The 25904-nt window shown below is 41.6% G+C and overlaps 1 protein-coding gene across 11 annotated transcripts in view; it reads left to right on the plus strand.

The window, feature by feature from the left end:
- VWA3B (von Willebrand factor A domain containing 3B) overlaps positions 1 to 25904 on the plus strand; it is a 227901-nt gene that overhangs the window by 187880 nt on the left and 14117 nt on the right. For 10 of the 11 annotated variants that reach the window (XM_027620414.2, XM_027620420.2, XM_027620415.2 and 7 more), the window contains 3 exons: positions 1723 to 1927; positions 18004 to 18115; positions 24622 to 24746. In XM_027620414.2, coding sequence (XP_027476215.2) covers positions 1723 to 1927; positions 18004 to 18115; positions 24622 to 24746 — 442 coding nt within the window. The remainder of the gene's footprint in view (positions 1 to 1722; positions 1928 to 18003; positions 18116 to 24621; positions 24747 to 25904) is intronic. The other variant, XM_027620423.2, reaches the window with a different exon arrangement.

A 25904-nucleotide genomic window follows, 5' to 3' on the forward strand; every position in this document is an offset into this window, starting at 1 on the left:
TGAGTTCTTTGTCAGGTCATTCAGAGATTTCCCATTTCTTTAGGCAAGATTTTTGGAGACTTATTTTGTTGCTTTGATTGGGCCACCTTTCCCTGTTTTTTTTTTTTTTTTTTTTGTATGCCCTAGAATCTTTAGTGGAGATTTGAGTGTTTGAAAGAAACAGTTATGTCTCCCAGTCTTTACAGACTAGCTTCTTACAGGGAACAACCTTCACCAATCATCGGAGCTACGGATTCTGGGGATCTTTCAAACCTTTTCTGGGGTGTGCCTTCTCCAGGCTTGTGTGTGTAATTTCTCAGTTAAAGAGGTTTGCCCCCTTCCTTCTCAGGAGCCCGTAATCTCTTGCTCCCCCTGATGTCTATTTTTGGTATTGCAGTGTCTCTGGTGCTGTAACAAGCCATGGAAGTCCTTTTTTTATTAGCTACACCTAACATGGTATCCAGAGTATCTCACCATTCCCATCAGTGCTCTGAGTCACATGAGATGGAAACCAGCCTCTTGGGAAGCCCCCCGAAAAGCCAGAATGTTGGATGCATGTTCCTCTTTTCTTTTCTCCTTTCTCCTAATTGCACTGCACTATCCAAGGGAAGCAGGGGGACTAGGCCTGGCAAAATGCAACAGCCTTTACTATCTACTTTAATCCACTATTCTTCTTGGTTTTGTGTTCATCTGGAGTGCTGCGACCTCTTAACTGGTTTCAGGAATTTTCACAAAGGAAATTTGGTCCATATATTGATGAGTCAGCATCCCTTAGGGAGGAATGGGAGCCTGGGGTTTCTTAGTCCACCATCTTGCTGACATCACTCCAATTTAGATTTTTTTTTAGTAAAAATTTTTGCTGTTATTGACAGGTCTGCTTGTGGATTGAGTCCTGTGGTTGTGCTGGGTTTGCACTGTACTCTTCCAACACCCTGAATCTAAAGAAAGTGATCCTTTCAGCAGTAAGAGAATAATTATGAAATGCCCTCTTCTCTCTTTCTCTCCCTCTCTCTCTTTCTTTCTTCCTCCTTCCTCCTTCCCTTTCTTTCTCTTCCCCTCCAGGAGTGTCTGGTGTAGCAGTAGCTGGACTGCAAGTAGTATCCAGGACCTGGGCCATCACATGACCCTGGCTTCCGCTTGAGTCTCACAGCCTGGGTTCATCAGCTCATAGAAAGTTTGCCTTCTGTTCTTTGTGTACCAAAACAATGAAGCCAGAAAGTTTAGGCCTATTTAGGCTTATAGAAGGAGGAGAGGAGATCAAAATAGCTAGAATGAGCTGGTAGAAGAATTACTGCCCTGAGGCAAATATTTGGCGTTTGTTTTGCTTCCCTTCCCTTTGCTTTGCTCTGTTTCCCAGAGTTACTACTGGGCATAGTGTGTGAAATCTCTCTGGAGCTCATTTTTGTTCCTGCCAAATGTTAGACCTAGGGAGAAAGGAATTGGTTCCAAATATGCCCAAAAAATTGAAAAAAAAAAAAGCTATATCGAATTTCTTCAAAATTAGATAATTAAATTAGGTAATAGGGAAGAATGTCTACCATAATTCACAGATATGGTTATTTTTAATGTAAGCTACCACAGTCCTGATGGACCAGAGGGTATGCCTTTGATTCTGTCAACTGACACCTGACGTCTGTCTGAGAGATGGTTCTCAAGGGAGGTTTTACTGAAAAATCATCTTTCCGTGTTTTTTCTATTATGATCACTTTCTTTGTTTTTTGTCCTCCTTTTTTTTCTTTTTAGATTAGATGCATATAAGCCCATGCAGTACTTGGAAAACAAGGCAGTTTTAAACAGGGCATTAGAACGGTTGAATTGGCCCATTTCGTTGAAAGAGCTGTCGATGCTGGAAAATGAAATCCTAGCTGGAAAAATGTATATCCAACAGGCCATGGAACTCCAGGAGGCTGCCAAGAAGGAGAATCATGTGAGCAAGTCACAAGGAGAGGTGGGTGCCATGGAGGTGTCTCTATGTCCTCCCTCCTTCCTGTCCCAAGTCATTGCCATCCCTGCGTTGGCCTTCCTTCTCCCTTTCCCACCCCCTCCACATGGATTTCTAAAAGAGTTAGAGCCAACCCAGGTAAAGCGTCAGGACTTCTTTTCAACAGAAAGGAAATGCCATTTGGTTTTACTATGGCCTTCTTTTTTATAAACAATACACTTTTAATTAAAAAACAAAACTAAACAGAAGTATAATATAGTGATTAAAGGCCTGGGCTTTGATATGAGCCAGACCAGGGTCTAGCCTCAGATCTGCCACGTAATCCCTGTATTATCCTGGCCAGTTACTCCATTTCTCTAAATCTAAGGGTCTTTTATCTGTAAAATAGGAATATTAGTAATATCTGCTTTATAGGGTTATTATGATAGTAAAATGACTTTTTACAGTACTTCATATGGAAAAGCCCCCCCATAAGTGTTAGAAATTATTACTAATAAGACACACTTTTCAAAAAATATATATATTATAATCTGACTGCCTTATTATTACCACTTTGGATCACTTACTTTTAGCTTTCATTTCCTCCTTGAGTAAATTTTTTACATAGAAGCAGTCTCCATAATCATTTTAATATTCTGCATTTTTCTTTGACTGCAGTGTAGCTGATACATGATGTTACATAAGCTTCAAGTGTACCAACATAGTAATTTAATAAGTTCTGCTGTGCTCACCACAGTGTAGCTACTGTCTGTCAGCACACGACACTATTACAGCACAGTACAATGCCACATATTCCCCGTGTCGTACGCTTCATCCCTGGGACTCACTCAGTCCCTAACCGGAAACCTGTACCTCCCACTCCCCTCCACCCCTTCTGCCCGTTCCCCCACCCCCTCCTCAATGGCAACCACCAATTTGTCCTCTGTATTTATGGGTCTGTTTCCGCTTCTTTTTGTTTGTTTGCTCACTTGTTGTTTTTTTAGATGCCACATACAAGTGAAATCATATGGGGTCTGTCTTTCTCTGTCTGACTTACTTCACTTAGCATAGTACCCTCTTGGTCCATCCATATTGTCACAGATGGCGAGATCTCATTCTTTTTTATGGCTGAGTAATATTCCACTGTGTGTGTGTGTACGTACATACCACGTCTTCTTTATCCGTTCATCTATCAATGGACAGTTGGTTTGCTTCTGTATCTTGGCTACTGTAAGTAATACTGTAATAAACATAGAGGTGTGTATATCTTTTTGAATGAGTGTTTTTGTTTTATTTGAGTAAAGATCATATGGTAGTTCTATTTTTAATTTTTTGAGGAACCTCCATACTGCTTTCCACAGTAGCTACATCAATTTACGTTCCCATTAACAGTTCATGAGAGATCCTTTTTCTCCACACTCTTGCCAACACTTGCTATGTCACGTCTTTTTGATTCTAACATTCTCACTGGTGTGAGATGATATGTCCTTGTGGTTTTGGTTTATATTTCCCTCATGATTAGTGATATTGAGCATCTTTTTATGTGTCTATTGGCCATCTGTATGTCTTCTTTAGAAAAATGTCATATTCTGCTTTTTTATTTGATATATCTCATATACTTTCTCTATTTTTTCCGAATCTTCAGTTTGATTTTTTGGTGGTTATATAATACTTCATGGTGTGTACTATACCCTGATTTATTTAATTCTTCAGTGAATGTTAGACATTTGGGATATTTTTTTCAGTTTTCTTCTCTTTCACATGTATTAATGACTTCTGTGGTGCATTTGGTTTAGTTTGTTAGGACAGATTCTTAGAAGTAGAATCCTTGCTTCAAAGGGCATGAATATTTTGGGGTTCTAAATAGTTATTGCAAATATAGCACCCCCTTTCTGACTGTGTGAGTTTGTATAGACATGGAATAGATCACTTGAAATATTACTGAATTCTTTGTAATTTTGGTATATTCAGTATATGTTCACTAAAAAATATACCCAAAGAACTGACCTTTGAGATTCATCTCTTTTGGTTTCAGTCTTTGCTAAGTGATATTGGCTTTGCTTGGTTTTAAACTCTGTATTTGCTGCTCTGGATTCTTTGGTTCTGTTTTTTTGTTTTGTTTTGTTTTTCTTTAATTTTATTTTTTCCTACAAATCGCACTTTTCCCCTCCATTGTAGAAAGTGATGTCTTTTGTGCAGAATGCAAAAATCTTATCACAAAGCATCTTATGGCGATTAATTGTTACTCAAACAAAGTGACTTCCCCAAATAATTGTTTAGTTTTCCCTTGGGAGGCACCATCTGATGACTCCAAATATGTGGCTATCTATTGGCCCTCCTCACTGGATGCCCTGTGGGCACCCAAGAATCAAGAAGACAAGTGAATTAACTCCCTGTCCCTGAAAATCTGCTCTTCTTTTCATCATCCCTCTTCTCCTCTGTTCTTTCATTTTTTCATTTTTTTAAAAAGATTTTACTTATTTATTTGACAGAGAGAGAGACACAGCGAGAGAGGGAATACAAGCAGTGGGAGTGGGAGAGGGAGAAGCAGGCTTCCCCCCGAGCAGGGAGCTCAGTGCGGGGCTCGATCCCAGGATCTGGAATCATGACCTGAGCCGAAGGCAGATGCTTAACAACTGAGCCACCCAGGCGCCCCTCATTGACATATTTATGAGTTCCCACAAGGTGCCAAGCACTATTCTAGGCACTAAAAGTACCTAATCACACAACCACACCCACCCTTATTCTAGTCAGGGAGAAAGACCAGTACAAGTCCCAAACGATGGACTTTCCCACGCTTAACTGTAGAGACAGTGCCTAACAGCAGATTCTGCTAGCATTACTTTTTTTCTATACTTTATATTAAATTTAAAAATGGGAAGTGTTGCTGAGATGGAGTAAAAAGAAACCTCTGGTGATTTAGAATAAAGATAATGTGTTCTACTTGGATTTGTCTGGAATCCTGGGACTCAAAAGTTCATTGCCCATGAGATATGAATGAATTTTTCTCTTTTTTAATTCTCTTACCCAGAAAGTGGGAATAAAAATACTTTCCATCATTTCTTTATGAAAAATACCTGTTCATTTCCGATCACAGGTCAGATCGTGTGCTTGGCACATGAAGAGCCTGTCTCATTCTTTTCTCTCTACTTGGTGTCTCCCAAGGTGATAATATACATTGGACACAAAATGGGCTTTGTTAACTGCATTGAAGACACGGGCCCAGCCTGGTGAAGATGTACTGGAACAGAATGTAAGCTCCATGAGAGCTGAGACCTTGTTTGGCCTTATTTGTAGCTGTATCTATAGCCCTGAGAATGGCAGCTGGCCCACGGTGGACACTAGACAAATATGTATTGAATGAATGAAACCCAGATCCTTCTAGCAGAGAATTATAAATGTGACAACAGAGGCACACCCACAGACCAACTGGAAGATGGGGAAAAGTGAACTGGAGAGTTGGGGGAGGCTTCAAAGAGGGGATAGTTAAGTTTGGTCTAGAATGATGTGTAGGATTTGAGGGTTGGGGTGTGAGAAATGTTCTGAGTGAAAGAAATGGCCTATGCAGAGGCAGGGAGGTGGGATGAACATGGCATGTTCCCCAGGGATATGGCAGGAGACAAGGCAGGAAAGGAAGTTGGCAGCAGAATACGAGGGACTTGGAATTCTCTCCCTGGATCACGGACTCATGCCTGTTGGAAATGGAAACCCAGGGAAGGATTTTCAGCAAGTGGAAGACATTAACAGATTTATGTTTTGGCAGCATGATGAGGCCCAGTGTAGAAGGGAAAGACCCAAACCAGGTGCAACACTCTGTTGAGCGGTTTTGAGTCCTTGAGCCAAGCCAGAACAGTGAGGAGGAAATAGAGAAAAGAGATATGAACTGGTAGAAAGTGAATGTGTGGGGTGAGCCAGAAGGCAAAGCTAAGGATACCCCAAAACTTTGTCTTGAACACGGGGGAAACAGGCACTGTTAACCCTTCCGTCGTATCACCTCTGCTCCTCAGGGACACAGATGTTCCCTGGCCAGCCCATCTAAACACCCTGTCATTCTCTAACCCCTGACCACATTTTTGTTTTCTTCACAACACATTTCACTTGACATTATGTATGTGTTTATGATCTGTCTTCCCTACTAGAATGAGGCTGGGACTTGGTCCGTTGTATGCTAGGTACTCCCAGCGTCTAGAATACTGCTTGGTACCTTGTAGGTACCAATACTCATAAGTATTTGAATGAATAAATGAAAGAATGAGCAAGAGGAAGAGGTATAATAAGAGGAAGACCATATTTTCAGGGAAAGGTAATTCACTTTAGGTCCTTTTGATTCTTAGGTGTCCACGGGGTATCCAGGTGAGAAAGGCCACATGTTTATAGCTTAGGAGAGAAGTCTGAGTTAAGGAGATAGTTTGGAGGTCATTTGAGGTGCTGAGAGAAGAAGAGACAGTGGAAGGGATGGATACAGGAAAGTTAGAGGAGCAGGAGGTTCAGGGTAGAATGCATGATGCGAGAGCCCAGGGAGAGGGGGGCAGAACCTTGGATCTGGAGTCACAGTCCTGAGTATGGTCTCACTGTAGCAAATTTCTAGCTCTGTGGCCTTACAAAGGCCCCCTAAGCCTAGTTTCCTCATCTTTAAAATAGAAAAAGCACCTACCTAAAGGTGGTTGTAAGATAATACACAGAGTTTAGGTAGGGCAGTGTGCAACGCTAAGGTCTCAACAGTAAATGCACTCAACATGTACTACCCACTATTGCTATATCCATTGTTAAAGTTTTTACTGAGGAATTTTGAAAAGTCATACAGAAGGATGTCTCCAAGCCATTTGATTTGGCAAGAAGATCATTAGTGATCTTAGTGAGAATAATTTCAGTAAAATTGTGGGAGCAGAAGCCAGTTTGCAGTGGGTGGAAGAGTGGGTAGAACTGAAGAAAGTAAGTATAGGAAGTGAAGATTTGGTTTCAAGATCTTCATAGGGAAGGAAAGGAGAAAGAGATGGTGAGAAACTTGAGGCATGAGCCAGAGTGAGAGAAGACATTTAGTGTGTGTAATGGTATCGATGGGTCCACTGCTGCCCCGTTCTTGGTCAGGGACTAAGGTTTTCCTTCACTGCCCTGTCCCTACACAGGGTAGGCAAAGCCCCCACTGCCTGTTCCGGGAAGCATCCATGTGCCCAGGACAGTTATCCACAGGTAATGAATTGTATGTCAGGGTGGGGCGTACTCTTACTTGGCATCTTATCTTCAGAGTTCTTTCCGCTCTTGGCATGGCCCTCCGCAATGGGATATTTTGTGTATTATTTTCTTAAAATGATACTTCTCCTCACCATGTATGATGTATTATGAAATATTTTAATTCTATTTCTGCCATGCCCCATTGGTTTGACTTCATGGCCCACTAATAGGTCTCGATCTCCTATTGTGAAAAATATTGGTTGGGACCAAAGCTCACGATTACAAGGGCTTGTGAGAACCTAGGGTAAAAATTCTTCACAGATGAAAGTCATTTTTACTGATTCGTATATAAATATAGTCTGATTATAAATTCTTTTAGCAAAGGCCAAAGATTTTGATCAGTGATTATAAATTGAAGAGCAAGAAACCATCTCTTATTTATTAAGGTCCACTAGAGTTTATTGATAACATATAGCAAAAGGTGATTAAAGTTTGTTAGGAATGGGGATCCAATTGGAAATGCCCACACACAGTCAGAAGGGAGTGGCCAGTGGTCACTTTGGTCCACTTGGTCCACACCAGGATGTGTTATGGAGTTTGGATGTCTTTGGTTCTCTGATATATAGTCACCCCACTGGTTCCTGAGTTTGGGACAGCTTTGTGATTTTTCTGTTGGTGAGGATCAGATGTGGGGAGAAGTGGCTGCATATGTTGGTGTTAAGCTAGCTTCTACCTTGCTTTTTCCACTCAGGCTTTGACTGACAGTCTTTGCTGGCCTCAGGATCAAACCTGAGCAGAGAACCATCATCCCACCTGCTCTGCCCACCATGGTCGCATTCTGTGCTTGACTGAAGAATTGCTTACCCTATTTCCAATTACCCACTAGTTTTGTGGTATCCCTAGAGACAGGTGCTTGGCTCACTGACCACATAATGAAAGGAAAAATCTGAAGTCTGAAATTTTAAATTCCCCTTGAAAACTCCCTCGGCTTACGCCCCTCTTATTGCCATGATTGCAAATTTCACCATCATTGGCCAATCAGAGCTGTGCTATGGTGAAAATCACCACCGGGCATCTGAATTATAATTAACCTTCCATAGTTCTCCCTGGGAGCCTGGTCTAGGCAGCCCAGCCATGCTATCCTACAACATTTCCTTAGGATTATTCTCCAGAGCAAATCCCTTAGGACCCAGGCCCAGAAAGACCCAACAGGTTCTCCACACTTATAACCTTGACTGCCTTGGAAAATTTGGAGACAGAAGATCTTGTGAAGCATCTGTAAGCAACCCTAAAAGAGATCTTAGAAATTTATCTATACAGCTGGCCACACATGGTTATTTCTCCAAGTTGTGACTGGTAAAAAATGTGGAATCCACAGTCTTTAGGGATGGTGCATTGAGTGAACCACTCCGTGAAAAACTATCCAGAAGAAAGAGTGTTGGGGAAGATATAGGTGAGAGGCTGGGTGAGGTGGAACTGGGAGAATGAGAGAAGGAGAGAGACCATCTGGATTGGAAAACATTGTCGGGAAAACAGTGATTTTGACACCGTATAGGAAAAAGTCGGTTGGAAAGATTTAGAGAGAAATTTCTTTGAGTTGTATAAAATGGAGTCAGAATAAATAGAGTTATTATCTTTGCTCCCAAATAATGGTTGGACCCGTTGTCATTCTTGCATTTTGCAGTTCTTAATATTTCCTCTTTAAAGGGAGGAGGGAGGCCGCCCACCATAACCTCTACAACTAATCAGCCTTCCTCATTCTACTAGAAAAACTTGGGTCTGTTGTGCTGATACTCGAGTCTAGTAGGAAGACTGACTCTCTAGTGACTGTGAATTGTTCTTCAGCAGCACATAAGATCCCCTGGTATGAGGGTGGAGAATTAACAAGTCTGGGTTGGGCATCAGTGATGTTGCCATCACAGAAAGAATGACACATGCACATTCAGACCAGCATCATGGAGGTAAGTTAAACGCCTGGAAAAGAGACCCCAGATGGGCTCTTGAGGGATGAGGGTAGATGTGGCCCAGGGGGGCTTAAGTGTCAGAGAGAGCACTGATGGGACAGGAGACTGCTGCCAGCCTCATGATTGTGCCCCAGTTACTGGGCTCTTAAGGAGAGACTCTCACTCAGGAATACCAGTCACTGGAGGGAACTGAAAGAAGGGAAGAGAAACTCCCATCACCTTTAAATATTATCTAAAAAGTTTTCTGTCTAGGATCCTGACGTTCAGGAGTGGGAAGGTGGGTACCAGCTCTAGGGAATCCCTGAGGTGACAAAAATCAGTGCCAGATTGTCTTTTCATTCTAAAGCTATAGACAACCCTCTTGGCTGGAGGTTTTAGCTGGGCAGACCTCCGCATTGTCCTGCCACTAGGTTTTTTCTCATAGGCATAAATTCTACCCTCAGCAGGTTTAGGGATGGCCATTGACCTCCCCATCTGGAGCAGAACTGAGTGTGGAGGGCTTATCAGTAGGATCCAGGCAGGAAACAGAATCCCATTCAGTCAGTTCAAGTGAAGAAGCATTAATGAAGGGACTGCTCATAGAGGTGGACATAGTCTAAGGCAGCCAATGGGATTTGGGGCCCCCAGTGACTGGCATGAGCAGGAAGTTGTCATCACTCCTAGACTTGAAAGGCTGAAAAGAAATGGTGCCCCTGGAGCCCTGTGAGAGCTAAGTCCACTAGCAGGAGTGGGAGGTAGTTCTAGGGACACAAAGGGCAGGGAAGGAGCGTGGAACCAGTACCCCAGGCTTTCCTCTTCCTGCTGCCCTCTGACTTCCTGCCTGCCATTGGCTCACCCTGTCCAGAAGCCAGCCAGCTAGGGAAATAAATCGGGTGATGTCATCCATGGGGGTCAGCTTCCTAGCGCATGGAGCAGGGCAGGGCAGAATGGATTTGAGGGCAGGTGGCTGGACCAGAGTCACCAGCACAGAGATGTCTTGAAAAGTTTTCTTAAAGGCCCAGCATTTATTTTTGTACTGTAGCCTTGAGTGAGATATATATTTGTATATAGCAGATTGCTGGTTGTGGTCCACACTCCAGGCAGTGAAACAAAAGTGGCTCCAGCATATGGCTTTTGTTCATCTCTGGAGTAGCAACATATGGATAACTGAATCAGTAGCATCTGAGTTACACCTTCAAGGCTGTGGTAATTTTCAGATTTAAATATTTAAAACATTTCAAATTTTTCTCTTTGATTTTCTTTTTTCCTGAAAGAGCAATGAAGAAATGTTCCCTGAGAAGATGTTACAAGTTTGCTCTTCACTTGGGAAATAATTTTATGCAGCATCTAATGCATATATATTAGGTTCTTTTGCCACCGCCAAAGAAAGAAGAAGGGGGGGAGGGGAGGACAAGGAGAAGAAGAAAATTCACTTTTTTCCTGCAAAATCCCTTTGAGTCGCTGTTGATTAACCATTTATTGGAGATTTTACTTTCAGCGTGGTTAACTCCATAGCGCAGTACTGCACGGTATTGGGGATTGGAGGACTTTTTTGTGGTTCAGGGCTTCATCCTGTGATTGGTTTCCTGTGCTTCCTAAGGAGCCACACACACTACGCAAACTGGCAGGAGTGTTAAAGCCGGGCAGCTCAGCCCATCAGTGATCTGCTCTGGAGGCAACCCTCAGGAGGGGGAAGTGAAAACTGCATCTAAGTTCTGGGGATGTTGGTTTCTCATCGTGTGTTTTCTACAGTTACACTATTCCGTGAGGAAGAGGGAGAAAACAACTCCAGTAAAGCACTCTCCCTAAAATCCCCCTTTGGGTTTTTAAAGCAAGGCTAGGTGTCCAAGACACGTCACAGGGGATAATAATTCTCCCTGCATGTCTGCCTGTCCATAGTGTTTCCCTTAAGCCTTGGATTCATGTGCAGTACCCTTAGTGTCCCCATGGGCCCCAGTGCTGACCTGCTGTGCTCCTGAGAGCTCTTGCAAGAGGGATTAGCTTCCTCCTCAGAAGGGCAGAGCTGAGGCAGGAAATTCCCCTTAGAGCTTCACTCCTTCGGTGTGATGGTTTGCCTCATGTTAAAATGCAAATGCCCTGGGAAGGGAAGCATAAGAAACCCTCTGACTCATTTACTCAGGTGGTCACTCCATGGCCAAGAGAGGCTGGACAGGAGTTGGCCATTGTGATACACATTTTCCTATAAGGTCTCCTCATTCTCTTTCCAGAACCCATTTTTAAAAGGGATGCAGATCCTAGATATTCTCAGGGTAGAGGATACCCCTCTAACTCTAAATGAGGACAGAGATAGTGAAGGTCAGCAAATGCTTCAGGCTGGCCTTGTCGTTTTCACCAAGGCTTTAAAGGGAGTTGAATTATTTACAGAGACAGTTTGCAAATGTTCTGGTCTTATATTTAGGTATCCTAGAGAGAGGAAAGGTCAAACCATACATGACACTATCTATATAAGTCTTACCTTGATTACAGCGGTCACAGTCTTTAGTTGGTCTTAAAGACAAAACATGGACAGAGAAGCATGTTGGAGCTGTGGGGTGTCAGCAGTTCAATGATTTGGGGCAGAAAAAAATATTTAGTAGTGGTTTCAAGTCAAGATTTGGAGCCAAAGACTAGTTCTAATCAAGTCGTAGAAATGCATGGAAAATTTTAAAGCATCATTTAGTAACTTCACTGTCCCCACCAATGCAAACCTGAAAGCATGACCTCGAAATTAAATAATAAATGAAAAGAGGGTGGCACCATTTTGGATCCTGTTCTACATCACCTGGTAATTGAATCTGACAAGGAAATGAATTGGATTCTCTGAATTTTGGAAACAAGGCAAAATCAAATTACCCAGTGGACAGCATCCCCACTGCCAGTACCATTGCCCATCTGACTTCCCCACGGTGACTGGCGTGCAACTATTCTCATGCACCTAAACCTAGAGATCTGTTGCCTTATTTATTGTTTTTGTTTTGTTTTCACTCTATACCCTTTCTGACTCTTGTCCTCCATAGATTTCTTTGCGAAATAAGTAAGTCAGAGAAGGGCAGATATTGTATGATTTCACTCATATGTGGAATTTAAGAGACAAAACAGATGAACATAGGGGAAGGTAAGGAAAGATAAAGTCAGATGAAAATTGAGAGGGAGGCAAACCATAAGAGATACTGAAGTCTAGGAAATAAGCTGAGGGTTGCTGGAGAGGGTGGGAGGGGAGGGATAATTGGGTGATGGGCATTAAGGAGGGCACCTGATGTGATGAACACTGGGTGTTATATGCAACCGATGAATCACTAAATTCTGCCTCTGAAACTAATAAAAAAAGAGGGAAAAAAACCCCAAAAACTCAATGACCTGTTTGTATTGTAGGTGTACATAGGTGAAGGCATGCCAGGAAAAGAATAGGACTGAACAGTGTCTCTAAAGTCTTCGGCAAGATTAAAAAACTGTGGTACATTGTCTTTCTGGAAGGGTGTTGTCAACATTGTGGCGGAAGGGATGGTGTGTCTAGCTGCCCTTATTGATATCCTTCCAGCCTGGCAAACCAATGCTCTATTTCTGTGAGCCATGGAATGAACCATTGTACTAAAGCTGGCCCCATAGGTTTGTTTTCCCATGGCTACTCTACTTACTCTGTGATGTAGCTGAATTGATTTGCAGTGATTTGAATGAATCATTGGGTGTACACTGAATAGTTCTTTCCGTAAAGGTACATGTTGTGGAAACAGAAAGGAACTATTGCCAATAGTAGTAACAGTTGGACACAAAAGCAGAGTAAATGTGTTGCATATGCAAAGCTCTCTTTAGTACTGTAATGGTCCTTTCAGGTGAACCCATTGGCATATGAGTGATTTGAAGATAGTTGATACTTTTCAGGCACTTAGAAAGGCATTTTCTTAGGTGGCGTTTTCAGTGTGTGACAAATGAACATCATAGTACTCTGAGTTGCTACTGTTCATTGTTGTTGCCCATGCAGGGAAGGTCTTCACAGAGTGAATGGTGGTTCTATATTAGATGAATTGGGAAGTGAGTGACAACTCTAGAGAAAAAAAGAGCTCTCTGATGATTTCGGGCCTTTGACTTCACAGATTTGTACCTATGAAAATGTAGAAAGAATTTTTGTCAGTTAGCTTCTGGCTAGGATATTGAGAAAATTAATATTTGGAACCTAGAGATAAAGGGGGCTAGTTAAATAGTGTGATTCTACTCATTTAGAATTTTTAAAGGAATTTTAAATATATCTAGGCATAGATTCTAGTAAGTGGCTTGTCTGTTATATTGGTGAACTCTGAAGGGGAGGTTGCCTTTCTGGGATCAAAGTGGACATCTTTTTGGAAATCAGGGTGTTATCCATCTGGAGGTGGAGAGGCTGTCTGGTGACCTCCATGGTTGCTTGGTCTGTGATATGGACACTGGTGGTGTGAAGCAAGGTGGCTTGGTAAGTTAAACTGTATGTAGAGGTGAGGTTTTTGCAACAGCTGATTTAACTTGGCATGTCCAGATTCTAAATTTTATCAGTGATGAAAATACTTTACATGGAGTCTTCCACTGAGGAAGTGATTGTAGGAAACTGTGGTGTGGGCATCTCTATTATGATGGTATTATGATAGAATATTGTGCTACTCACATTCACGGTTCTGGTTGTTGCAATACCCTTATGTTATAAAAACTGCAAACAAAAATATCGTGCCAGTGTCCCTGTCTTTGTATACACACGGTCTGACAGTTTCTCTAGTAATGCAGACAAAGGTCTAGTAAGGCCTAGATTCTTCTGGACAGAAATATGGAATTAGAAGATGTTAAAATCATTTAGTTTGTACAATCTCTTTGCTTATGCAGAAATTGAGGCCCAAAAAGTTGAAAGATTACCCAAAGTCACACAGCCAGCTGGGCGGCAATTGGTCCTATTTCTCCTGTCTCATGGTCCAGTCTCGGCCCTTTGCAGCCAATTCAGACTGCAGTAGGTCATTCTGAAGCTCCTGTGGGAAGAGACTATTTAGGTTTCTCCTCTGGCTGAAAGCCCAGGGACAAACAGGTAATAGTTACCATCCACCAGTGATGTTGGGCCATTCTCTTTGACATGATAACTGCATCAGTAAAAATAGAAATTACATGAGGATGGACTGCAGCAAAATCCATTGAAAATGGAGCATCATAAACAGAAGGGTGGTATTCAGCTTACATTTTGTATCAAAGGCTGCATAGTCTTGTTAATATCTCACAGTTCCTTCAAGAGACCTTAAACCTTTGGTTAAGTATTTCTTCACTTCTGAGGCCCAATGGCTCTGTTTTCCTCTCCCCTGAAATAAACCATACTCCCACTTCTTTTGATGAACCTAAAAAGCATCTCGAAACAGATCCAAATGATAGATGGCTGCAACAGAATCCAGTAACATCAGGGCACCAGGGAAATGAACCCCAACTGTACTGCACACAAATAATGACCCAAGAGCAAATGTGTTCAGACTATCTGAGGTTATTTAAATGTTTACAGTCAATTGTTTCATAAATTAGAGACTTCCTTAACTGAAGTCCTGTATATGGACTCATAAAATATGCATTGAATACTTTATTTGAGATACAGCTATAGCATTGCAAAAAAGTAACATCAAAAAGCATGTGGAAGCACTTTATATTTGCTTTGTATCATGGAAGAGGGGGCATTTGATGGTCTGTGAAAAGAAGAAGCTGGAGGGGTGACTGGGTGACTCAGTCAGTTAAGCGTCTGCCTTCAGCTCAGGTCATGGTCCCAGAGTCCTGGGATCGAGGCCCCCATCGGGCTTTCTGCTCAGTGGGAAGTCTGCCTCTCCCTCTGCCTCTACCTGCCGCTTCCCCTGCTTGTGCTCTCTCTCTCTCTCTGTCAAATAAAAATAAATAAATCTTTAAAAAAAAATCTAAAAAAAAAAAAGCTGGAGAATGATGTCATGGGGGCACTCTGATTAGGATGGAGGACGAATTTCTTTGAGAAACTCAACAATAAGTTAATGATCAGGAAATTTTTTTTAAAAATGAAAAAATCTCTAATTTCCACAATGTAGTGATTTGAAAAAAAAAAAGACCTGATTTTCATACTGTAAAATTTACCTACTTCAATTCAGTGATTTTTAGTAAAACTGACAGAGCTGTCAACCACCACCAAAATCCAGTTTCAGAACATTTCCATCACCCCAGAAAGATCCCTCATGCCCATTTGCCGTCAATCTCTATTTGCATCACCAGCCCCAGGTAACTACTAATTTCTGTCTCTATAAATTTGCCTTTTCTGTACATTTCATATATAAATGGCTGAATAATATTTCATTGTATGGTTATGTGACATTTAGTTTATCCATTTCTCCAGTTAATGGACATTTGGATTATTTCCACTTTTTCATTATTGTGAATAATGCTGATATGAATACATAAAAGTCTCTGTATGATATAAGTTTTCCTTTCTCTTGGCTAGATATCTAATAGTAGTATTTCTGGGACATATGGTAAATTTGTTTAATTTTTAAAGAAATTGCAAAAGTTTTTCCCAAAGTATTGAAAATCAATTGACCATAAGTGTAGAGATTCATTTCCAGACTCTCAATACTGTTCCATTGATCATATGACTATCCTTATGTCAGTACTGCACTTTCTTGATAACAAGTTTTGAAATCAAGAAGTATAAATCCTACAAATTGTTCTTTTTCCACATTGTTTTGGCACTTTTAGTTTCAGTATCTTAGTTTCTACAAAACCCACAAAACAAAAAACTTATGAGATTTTGATACGAATTATATTGGATCTATAAATCTGTTTGGGGAAAATGGCTGTAGTAACAATATCAAGGTTTCTGATCCATTAACATGGTATGTCACTCATTAGATCTTTAGTTTATTTTAGCAGAGTTTTATAGTTTTCAGTGTATAGGTCTTTCACTTATTTTGATAAATTTATTCCTAAATATTCTATTCTTTTTGATGCTGTTATAAATGGAATTCTTTTCTTATCTTTATTTTCAGATTGTTCATAGCTGGTACATAGAAATACAATTTATTTTTTTTTTATATATATGTCTTGTATCATGACACCCTGTTGAACTTGTTAATTAATTCTGGTAGTTGTTGGGTGGATTCCTTCGAGTTTTCCACATAGAAGATAATATCATTCATAAATAAATACGGTTTTATTTATTCTTTTCCAATCTGGGTGCCTTTATTTTTTTCTTGCCTGATTGCACTGGCTGGAACCTCAAGTACAATGTATAGGAGTGGCCAGAGTACCTTTTCTTGTTTCTGATCTTAAGGGGAAGTCATTCAGTCTTTCACCATTAAGGATCATATTTGATGTAGGTTTTACCAAGTTGAGAAAGTTCCTTTCTATTCCTAGTTTGTTGAGAGTCTTTATCTTGAAAGGGTGTTGGATTTTGTCAAGTGCTCTTTCTCCATGAATTAAAATAATATGGTAAATTAACTTTGTTCTAGTAATACGGTATATCACATTGATTTGTGGATGTTAAATCAGCTTTGCATTCCTGGGATGCTTGGTTGTTGTGTACAACCCTTCTTGTATGTTGCTGGATTTATTTGCAAACATATTTTTGCATCGATATTCATGAGGAGTATAGATCTGTACTTTCCTTTTCTTGTATTGTTCTCTCGTTTGGTATTGGGGTAATACTTGACCTTTCCTTCTCTAATGTAAGTGGTCTTCCCAGTAATTTCTGGTTTCCTGGGGTTCCTCTTCCAGCATTGGTCCTCACATTTATTGGGAATTAAAAATAATGACTGGGCGCCTGGGTGGCTCAGTTGGTTAAACGACTGCCTTCGGCTCAGGTCATGATCCTGGAGTCCCAGGATCAAGTCCCGCATCGGGCTCCCTGCTCAGCAGGGAGTCTGCTTCTCCCTCTGACCCTCCTCTCTCTCATGCTCTCTATCATTCTCTCTCTCTCTCTCTCAATAAATAAAAAAAAAAATCTTTAAAAAAAATAATGACTGTTCCAGATGATGTAATGGAGGCTTTGGGATTTTAGGGGGACTGGAGGGTGGCTGGGATGGGGTCTTTCTATTAATGATCAGTTCAACAAGCATAGAAAATAGGATTTTAGAGTTAAACTCTACAAATCAAAATGATGCTACCAGTTTCTTCATGTAGTAGACACAATGTGACATTCACTTCAAGCCTTGACTCATATGGTACCATTTGGAAATTACAGTGCGGTCCTTTCCTTTGCTTTTTCTGAAATTGCCTGGGGGCAAAATCTTCCCAGGGAGATTATAACTGAGCTGGGCTTTGGATTATTTGAACAGGAAGGACCTTGCTCATTTTTAAAAATCATTTTCCTCTGTGTTCTTCAGATTGGATCATTTCTGTTGATTTGTTTTCAAGTTTCTTTTTTCTGTCATATCATTTCTGTTATTTAGCCCTTCCAGATACTGTGTTTTTTACTTCTAAGATTTTCAGTTTTTTCATTTCTCTGCTGAAAACAAGTACTTTACCATTCATTTCAAAAGTGTTCAACCACATGGACCTTGTTTATAATTGCTGATTTAAAGTCTTTATCTGATTATTCCAACACCTGGGTCATCTCAGTATTGTGATCTATTGATCACCTTTTAACTTGAGAATTGGTCATATTTGCTTGCTTTTTAAAAGTATGTTGTATTTTGGATTGTATACTGGATATATTGAGTATTATATTTTAAGACCCTGGATCCTATTTAAATTCTCTGGAAAAGGTTCGCTTTTTTTGTGTTTTAACAAAACTTGATTAGGTTTAGACTGCAAATTCTGTCTCACGTTTTATGATCATTGGTTCCCATATATCAGTTCATATATTGGTTTTAAAAGCCTATTCGTAATTAACATACGAAGTATTTCAGAGTGGTTATCAAAGTATATGGATGAACTGTAATTTTTGATAGTGCTGTTCTCAGTAAAGAATCCCAAGCTACACTGTATCTGTGATTTTCACTGTTGATTTTTTAAATTAATTATTAATGTTTTATATTTTTTTAGCAACAGAAACCTCAAGGAAATCCAACAAAGAAAACCAAATCAAAAAAATTGGATCCCCTCAAAGGCCAGAAAGTTATTGCAAGATGTGATGAAAATGGCTTTTACTTTCCAGGTAGATACTTTATTTTGTAAGATTCCTATGTTAAATAATATGATATCGGGCACCCGAGGTTCTCAAACTGTGCTTTCCCCAGAACACTGACAACTCATGAGCTGTAGTAAGGTATTCCACTTCTAAAATGAAATGATGGTGGGGTTTCTACCTATGTTTATGAGAGGAAATGGGCTACTATTTACTATACGTCTACTATCTTCTATGAATGTAATACTCCTAAAGTGCTGGTCTAGTGTAGACCAGCAGATGAAAATTCTTGTCTTTGTGGAACTTAACATTCTAGTGAGGGAGACAGACAAGCAAGCAAATACATACATTATGTAGTACATCAGACAGGGTGTTGTAGAGAAAAATCAAGCTACAAAGGGAATTGAGAGTGTCAAGGTAAAGTCTGCAATTTTAAATATGGTGGCCAATGAAGAACTTCTTGGGAAGGCGTTGTGTGAATAAGACAAAGGAAAAGGAGCAAGGTGCAACCACTCTGGAAAACAGTATGGAGGTTCCTCAAACAGTTGAAAATAGAGCTACCATACGATCCAGCAATTGCACTACTCGGTATTTACCACAAAGATACAAATGTAGGGATCCGAAGGGGTACGTGCACCCCAATGTTTATAGCAGCAATGTCCACAATAGCCAAACTGTGGAAAGAGCCAAGATGTCCATCAACAGATGAATGGATAAAGAAGATATGGTATATATACACAATGGAATATTATGCAGCCATCAAAAGGAATGAGATCTTGCCATTTGCAACGACGTGGATGGAACTGGTGGGTGTTATGCTGAGCGAAATAAGGCAATCACAGAAAGACATGTATCATATGACCTCATTGATATGAGGAATTCTTAATCGCAGGAAACAAACTGAGGGTTGCTGGAGTGGTGGGGGGGTGGGAGGGTTGGGGTGGCTGGGTGATAGACATTGGGGAGGATATGTGCTATGATGAGCGCTGTGCATTGTTCAAGACTGTTGAATCACAGATCTGTACCTCTGAAACAAATAATGCAATATATGTTAAGGAAAAAAAAAGAAGAAGATAGCAGGAGGGGAAGAATGAAGGGGAGTAAATTGGAGGGGGAGACGAACCATGAGAGATGATGGACTCTGAAAAACAAACTGAGGGTTCTAGAGGGGAGGGGGGTGGGGGGATGGGTTAGCCTGGTGGTGGGTATTAAAGAGGGCACGTTCTGCGTGGAGCACTGGGTGTTATGCACAAACAATGAATCATGGAACACTACATCAAAAACTGATGATATAATGTATGGTGATTAACATAACAATAAAAAAATTTAAAAAAAGGAGAAGGAGCAAGCCATGAAATTATCTGGGGGAAGAGAGTTCTTCTTTTTTGTTTTTAAAGATTCATTTATTTTGAGAGAGAATGTGAGCATGAGTTGGGGGGGCACAGAACAGGAGGGAAAGAGAGACTCTTCAAGCAGACTCCCTGCTGGTCACAGAGCCCGACATGGGGCTTGATGTGGGGCTTAATCCCAGGACCCTGGAAATCTGTCTGGAGATAGAGATTTTTGAGACATCAACACATAAGTGTCATTGATATGGGAAGGGCCTGTAGGGAAAAGAGAGCTTAGGGAGAGAGCCCTGAGGAAGATCCATGGGGCAGAAAGATGATGGACTGTAGAAACACAGCCGGTCTTGCATAGGCATTATCTGTCAATCACCAGTTAAAAGAATCATTCTTTATTAATTAAATTTCATTGAATCTTTTTAAGTGGGGAAAAATACTTCAGCAGGCATTTTGGATTGCGGCAGGCAATGTGGAGAACTGACAGCTAGGACATTTTCTTTGAAATTCACTAGATGTGCTTTGGGGAGCTGACTAGATGAGAGTAATTAAATATGGATTGGAGCATTTGAGATGAGCTCATAGGCCAAGGCACAAAACTCTTTGCAAGAGCAGGGCCCAAAAACCTTCCCTTTCTCTGGGACCCAGATTTGCTGGGTGGTGATTATGCGGGGGGGCACCTCTGCTTGATTTTCTGAATTGAAGCCCCAGAGAGGGGTCTGAGGCTAATTTGGCAGTTGAATGGAAATGCAGGAAAGGACTGGCTTCCAAATGGCTGCATTTGGGCTGGGGATTAGTTCGCTGGCCAGGGTACTGGAGAAAAGTAGAACAACTCAAACTTTTCCTCCACACCATTCTCGTGTGATAAGAAATGTCAAAGACCTACTGCTGCCAGTCTGGGGAAGTCGAGAAAGCAGGTAATACAATGGCCGCATGCAATTCCTGAGATCATGTCAGCAATCATTATTGCCCTGTTTTGTTTTGTTTTGTTTTTCCTTTAAATGTGCAATTAGAGGCAGAGAGTGCACGCCACCAAAGTTGAGATCTGGCTATTTGAGAATTTTTAATTTGTGGCTGTGATTAAACTCAAATAAGTCTGTGTGGAGGGAATACACATTTGAATTTAGTCATATAATCAGTAATTTGCATGAGTGGCTAGTTAGTAAATACTGACTCAGGCAAATTAAATGATCATGCCTGTGTTCCTGGATGTACTTCATTTCTGTTCCCTCTTCCCCCCTGAAGTCAGTGAATCTTTAATTGGGAACAACCCAACTCATAGAGTTATTTTTTTATAAAAAATAATTTCAAACTTACAGAAAAGTTGCAAGAATAATAGAACTTTTGTATACTCTTTACCCAGTTTTGCCAATGATTAGCTTTTGTCATGTTTATTTTACCACATTTATAATTTTATTTTATTCTCTTTCTCTATACTCAACTCCACACATACACATTATTTTTCTGAACTATTTGAGATTAGGTAACATCATCATGCCCCTTTACTCCTTAATGCATCAGTGTATATTTCTCAAGAACAAGGGTATTCTCTTAACATAAACATAATAAAGTTATAAGATCCAGGAAATTTAACATTATTATACTACTTTTTACCTGTGTATTTCAATTTTGTTAATTGTCTCAATTATAGCTTTATATTTTTTGTCTCTAGAATAGGTCGAGTCCAGAATCATGTTAACATTGGGTTAACATATCTCCTTAGTCTTCTTTAATCTAGAATTATTCTCTAGCCTTTCCTATCATTTCTCATGATACTGGTGTTATTTAAGAGTAAGATCAATTACTTCATAGAATGTTCCTCAGTTAGCTTAGGCTCAGAGTGTGCATTCCTGGACAGTTTGCTACCTAAGTGATGGCATAATGTCATGTCCCTCTCAAGACATCCCATCCAGAGGCACATGATGTCCATCGGCCTCATTAGTGACACTACTTGAGATCACCTGGTTACAATGCATTACTGTTTTCTCCCTTGTGAAAAAGAAGGCCAAACAGAGACTTGTGGAGCACAGCATGTTATTCACGGGTGACACCTTTTTTGATAACTTTTGTCTGGAGCCTTCTAAACATTTCTAATGAAAAATATCTGGCTTTGAAATGTATCTCAGTAGTAGGTGGCTTTGGGGTAATTGGGTCAGAGTGTTTCTCGCTTCAGGCCAGGTCCACACTGGAGCAGAGCTAGACCGGTTGTTGCTGTCATCGTTGGCAGTCAGGGCAGAGATTTCTGTATGGCTGACTCTCTCCCAGGGTCAGTGTGGAATATCAGGTTAAGGAATGACTGCATTGTTCAGAATGGAGGTGACAAGCCAATAGTCTGGGTCATTAGGATGCTGAAAGGCAAGGAGGAAGACACATTTCAAAACATTATTTTAAGTCATTATTTGTGGGAATCGGGTCCTCCTTCCTGTTCTTCAGTGAAAAGAAGCATTTACTTCAGGAAATCCATGATGATGAAAAGTCTGAGTTGTACAATTTCTGCACTATGCCACAGAAACAAGTTACAAGGGAAGAAAAAGGCAGGTGGCAGAGGCAGGGGAGGAGGAACTGAATACCTTCTCAGATGTCATGTTTTGGGGTCAGAAAAGCCCAAGTTTTTATTTGTTTGAAGTCTGCCTTTTTCCTCTACTAGCCATGTGACTAGAATCATTGAAGTTCTCTAAGCCTCAGTTTCTTTATCTTCCTGAATGAAATTAAAACAATTAGAACCTCTGTAAGATTGTGGTGTCGATTAAATATGGTAAGGTACTATATTTTTTAAATTGGAAAGTGTGAATTGCATGTAAAGAGTTTTTCCGCTCATCCCATATGAGAGCTTCTCTTGAGAGACAGAAACAACTTCTGTCCTCTCCTGGGGGTCAAGGGAGGTGCTTGCAATTCAAAAACACTAACAGCGGTTTAAAAACCTTAACAGCAATTCAAAGAGGCAAAAATTAGCCCAGGGGGTAGAAAGGAAACCTCTGAGGCTGAAGGGAGAAGAGACTATGATGAATAGACGTGCAAGATGACTTTCAGTGGAGTGGAGCAGGTGGAAGGGCTGCTTTTGGTGAAGCAAAGTGAAAGCCTTTTTTGGGAGCTGGAATTTAAGCTGGGCTGTGCGTATCGGAAAGTTAGAGCCAGAGGTAAAAGATCCAGTCTCCAACCTGAGAAATTCCTGTTTGGAGCCAAGATTGAGAACTCTTTCTGCGTCTTTCACAAAATGAACTGACCTACCTACTTGGAGTATTTCTGCCATCTTCTGACGCTTGAAAATGGGCCACATTTTTGCTGAGGGGCTCAACAGGGGCACATTCCTTTTTCTCCAGCCTGAGTACAGGAGAGCCCTCTGGCTGAGGTGGGGGGCCCAACCTGTACCCAAGGAAGGTGACTGGGATCGCCAAGCCTCCACTGGGAGGAAGCCCAGGCCCCTGAAGTGGTTCCTGGAGACATTTCAGAGCCAGGAGACCCAGTCTCACCTTTCTGGGGGTGAGGACAAAGAGAAACAGAATTAGATGCTGATCTTGAATCGGGACTTAGAAATGGTAGCAGCTCCTTAATTAGATAGAGAAAGAGCAAATGCAGAGGCTGAGCCATAATTCGACAGGCCCACTCATGGTCCTCCAGCTTCCAGAGCACAGCCAGCCAGGCTGCCCATATGGTGAGGCTGGTTCTAACGTTGGGCTGGGAGACACGGGACCAATTTCTGCAGGTGAGCAAAGGCCCATTTCTGCAGAGCTTGTACAAAGAAGAAAACAATGGAAGGAACTAAAAAGAGGTTGTTGTAAGCTACCAAAAAGTCTAGATCTAATCGTGTGGAGCAGAGTTGGTAGGGTTTTTCTTTGAAAGACACATAGTGAATGGTTTAGACTTTGTGGCGATCACAGCTACTCCACTCAGGCAAACAATTGAAACCCTGCCTAGCAGGTTTATGAGTAGACTCTGCTAAGTCCCAGAGGCTAAGAATTTGAGGAGGATCACACTGGCCAGTGTGGCCATCATGGCAGCCCAGGCCCTTCACTGTGAACCCTGGGAGTGGGTGTGGAGCTCGCCAGTGTGTGGGATGTGAGCCTTCTCCTCAATTAGGAGTGGTTCTTCATTGCTTCCCTAATAGGAAGTCTTTCTACAAAGCAGCGTTTGTTTTTCTAATTAAAAGGATAAAGTCAGTTTATGGCAGCAAATGTGTGAATAATGTATAAAGAATATAAAAACCAAACAACATTTTAATCCAATGAGAAAACACACACCAAGTGGAACTGGTTTTCGCTTGTTGTGTGTATGTGTGTTAAAAAAAAAAAAGTTGTCATTTCTTTGGCCATTTAAAACAAGAGACATGAACTCAAGATGAAAAACACCAGCCATTCCTTTGCCACATCAAAGGCCATGGGACTTGGCCAAGGTAAGTGTGTGAGCTGGGGCAGCAGTGACAGGCCCTGGTGTTGTGGGACCCCAGGGGGGAAACGCACATTTCTCTCTCAGAGTAGGAGTCTGACTGCAGCTTCACTGACTGGGAAAGTGTCCCAGTCAAAAGTTCCTTAATATTCATAATCCCTTTATAATAGGAAAATAAATCTCAGCTAGGATAAGTGAACCTGAAAATGGGTATTTTTTTTTCCTGCTATAATCATCCCTTTGAGTACAGCTAAAAAACAAAGAAACTTCTTGTGTCTTTTTCCTTTGTTCCTTTTTTGGTAGTGCATTTTAGGGAAGCCAGAGGATGTGTTCAGCCTAGTTAGCTTTTCATTTATCTGATACTAGATGAAAAGTTAATGATGGGATTTCCTATTTTCTTGGACTTCCACAATTTAACAACTCTGATTTTCTGTATGTGAGGAGAATAGAAGGAAATATGGCTTCAGGAAGTAAATAAGGAAACCAGATGGTAGGAAGTAGCCAGGAAGAGGACATTTGTTTCCAGGAATGACGTTTTTGTCAGGACTGCTGCTGGTGATGGCGGGCAAACAGCTTCTGCATGTTCTCTGGGCTTCACATCAGCGGTGTCCAGACCAGAGCTGTGCACTTCACCACTTTGGGTCGGTCAGCCACCCTATGCGTCGTACGGTATCCACTGTTACCTCCTGGAGAAATCAAAGGGGCATGCTGGTTTAAACAGTCCAAGTGTTATAAATTGGCCAACAAGATGGTGCAAGCCCTATTCAGGCATTATTTGTCTTCATATTATATTTTAAACTTCATGCCTTGCAGGGGTTGTGAAGAAGTGTGTGAGCCCCACCCATGCACTGGTGGATTTCAGGTACGGAGACACCAAGGTTGTGCCCACCTCGTTCATCATGCCTATCGGGGGCGCCATGCCCTGTCCCCTGCTCCAGGTACCTGCTCCAGCGATCTCTTCTGGGGCCCTTTCCACCATCCCCACAGTCGTGGATAACAGGATGGCAAGGCCACTGGTGGGCCTCTGCTGAACACCTGGTTGGGCTCCTCCAGGGAGCTTGTGTTTGGGCAGGAAAAGTAGTGACCCCTGTTCGTATGGCCCCTGCCCTGGCAACTTTTTTCTTCCACCTTGATCTGCTAACACCCTGTTAAGGAGCCTCATGACTGCATAGGCTTGCTTACCTTAGCCCCTAAGGCCCTTGTCACTTTACAGACAGCAGATGGTGGGGGAAGAGAGCTGCTGTAACTGCTAACACCCTGGAAATTTAACTGCAAAAGATGATATTAAAACTGATGTAAATATCAAGGGCAGAGGTAGAGCTTTCCTTGACGTTGTAGTTAGTTATTGCCCGACCTTGATGCCATAATGCAGTTACACCTGAACACGCATTCCACAGGTTGGCTGGGCTGCTGTGTTCTCATCTGCATATACATCCATGAAAGCTGGGCTGCATGGGGCCCATCCTTCCCAGCCCCCAGGCCAGAGGAGGGAGAGGCAGAAAGCTCCCAGAGCTCCAGCACTGCTGTCTTGGACAGCGGGAGCCAGGAGGCAAAGCACCTGATGAGTACTCCTAGGATTCCATGCCGAGGGTCTGTCGGCACCTCCCTGGCCAGACCCAGAGCGCCCACCGGTCCACTTTGCCCCTGACAGTTGGTGCTGTCCATCTGACACATGCCCAGCAACCTCCATATGCTACACAAGATTTTCTTTCTGCTAGAAGCTGTCTCTTTGTAACTCTTGCCTATGGACTCCAGGTGTGTGCTTTGGAACATTAAACAAACCTGCTGCTTTACATTGTCTGGGTGACAGCCCTTGTGAAATAGGTTCCTTCAACCAGTCTTTATAGGATATGGTTTCCAGAACTCTTGCTAGTTTGCTGGCTGCCCCCCAGCCTGGGATCTTTGTCAGGTGAAGAAGTCCCACAAAAACTGGGGGCTCCCCTAAACTGATTGTAGAATTCCAGGGGTAGCCCAGTGAGCCTGGGGAATTTTCAAACTATTGACTCTTTCTTAGCTGAGAAAATATATGTATTTGAATTATAGCATCAGTACTTGCTAATACCTTGGAGTATTTTAAAACAGGCTATGTTGACATT

Source organism: Zalophus californianus, chromosome 8 (assembly GCF_009762305.2).
Source record: "Zalophus californianus isolate mZalCal1 chromosome 8, mZalCal1.pri.v2, whole genome shotgun sequence".
NCBI classification, from domain to species: domain Eukaryota; kingdom Metazoa; phylum Chordata; class Mammalia; order Carnivora; family Otariidae; genus Zalophus; species Zalophus californianus.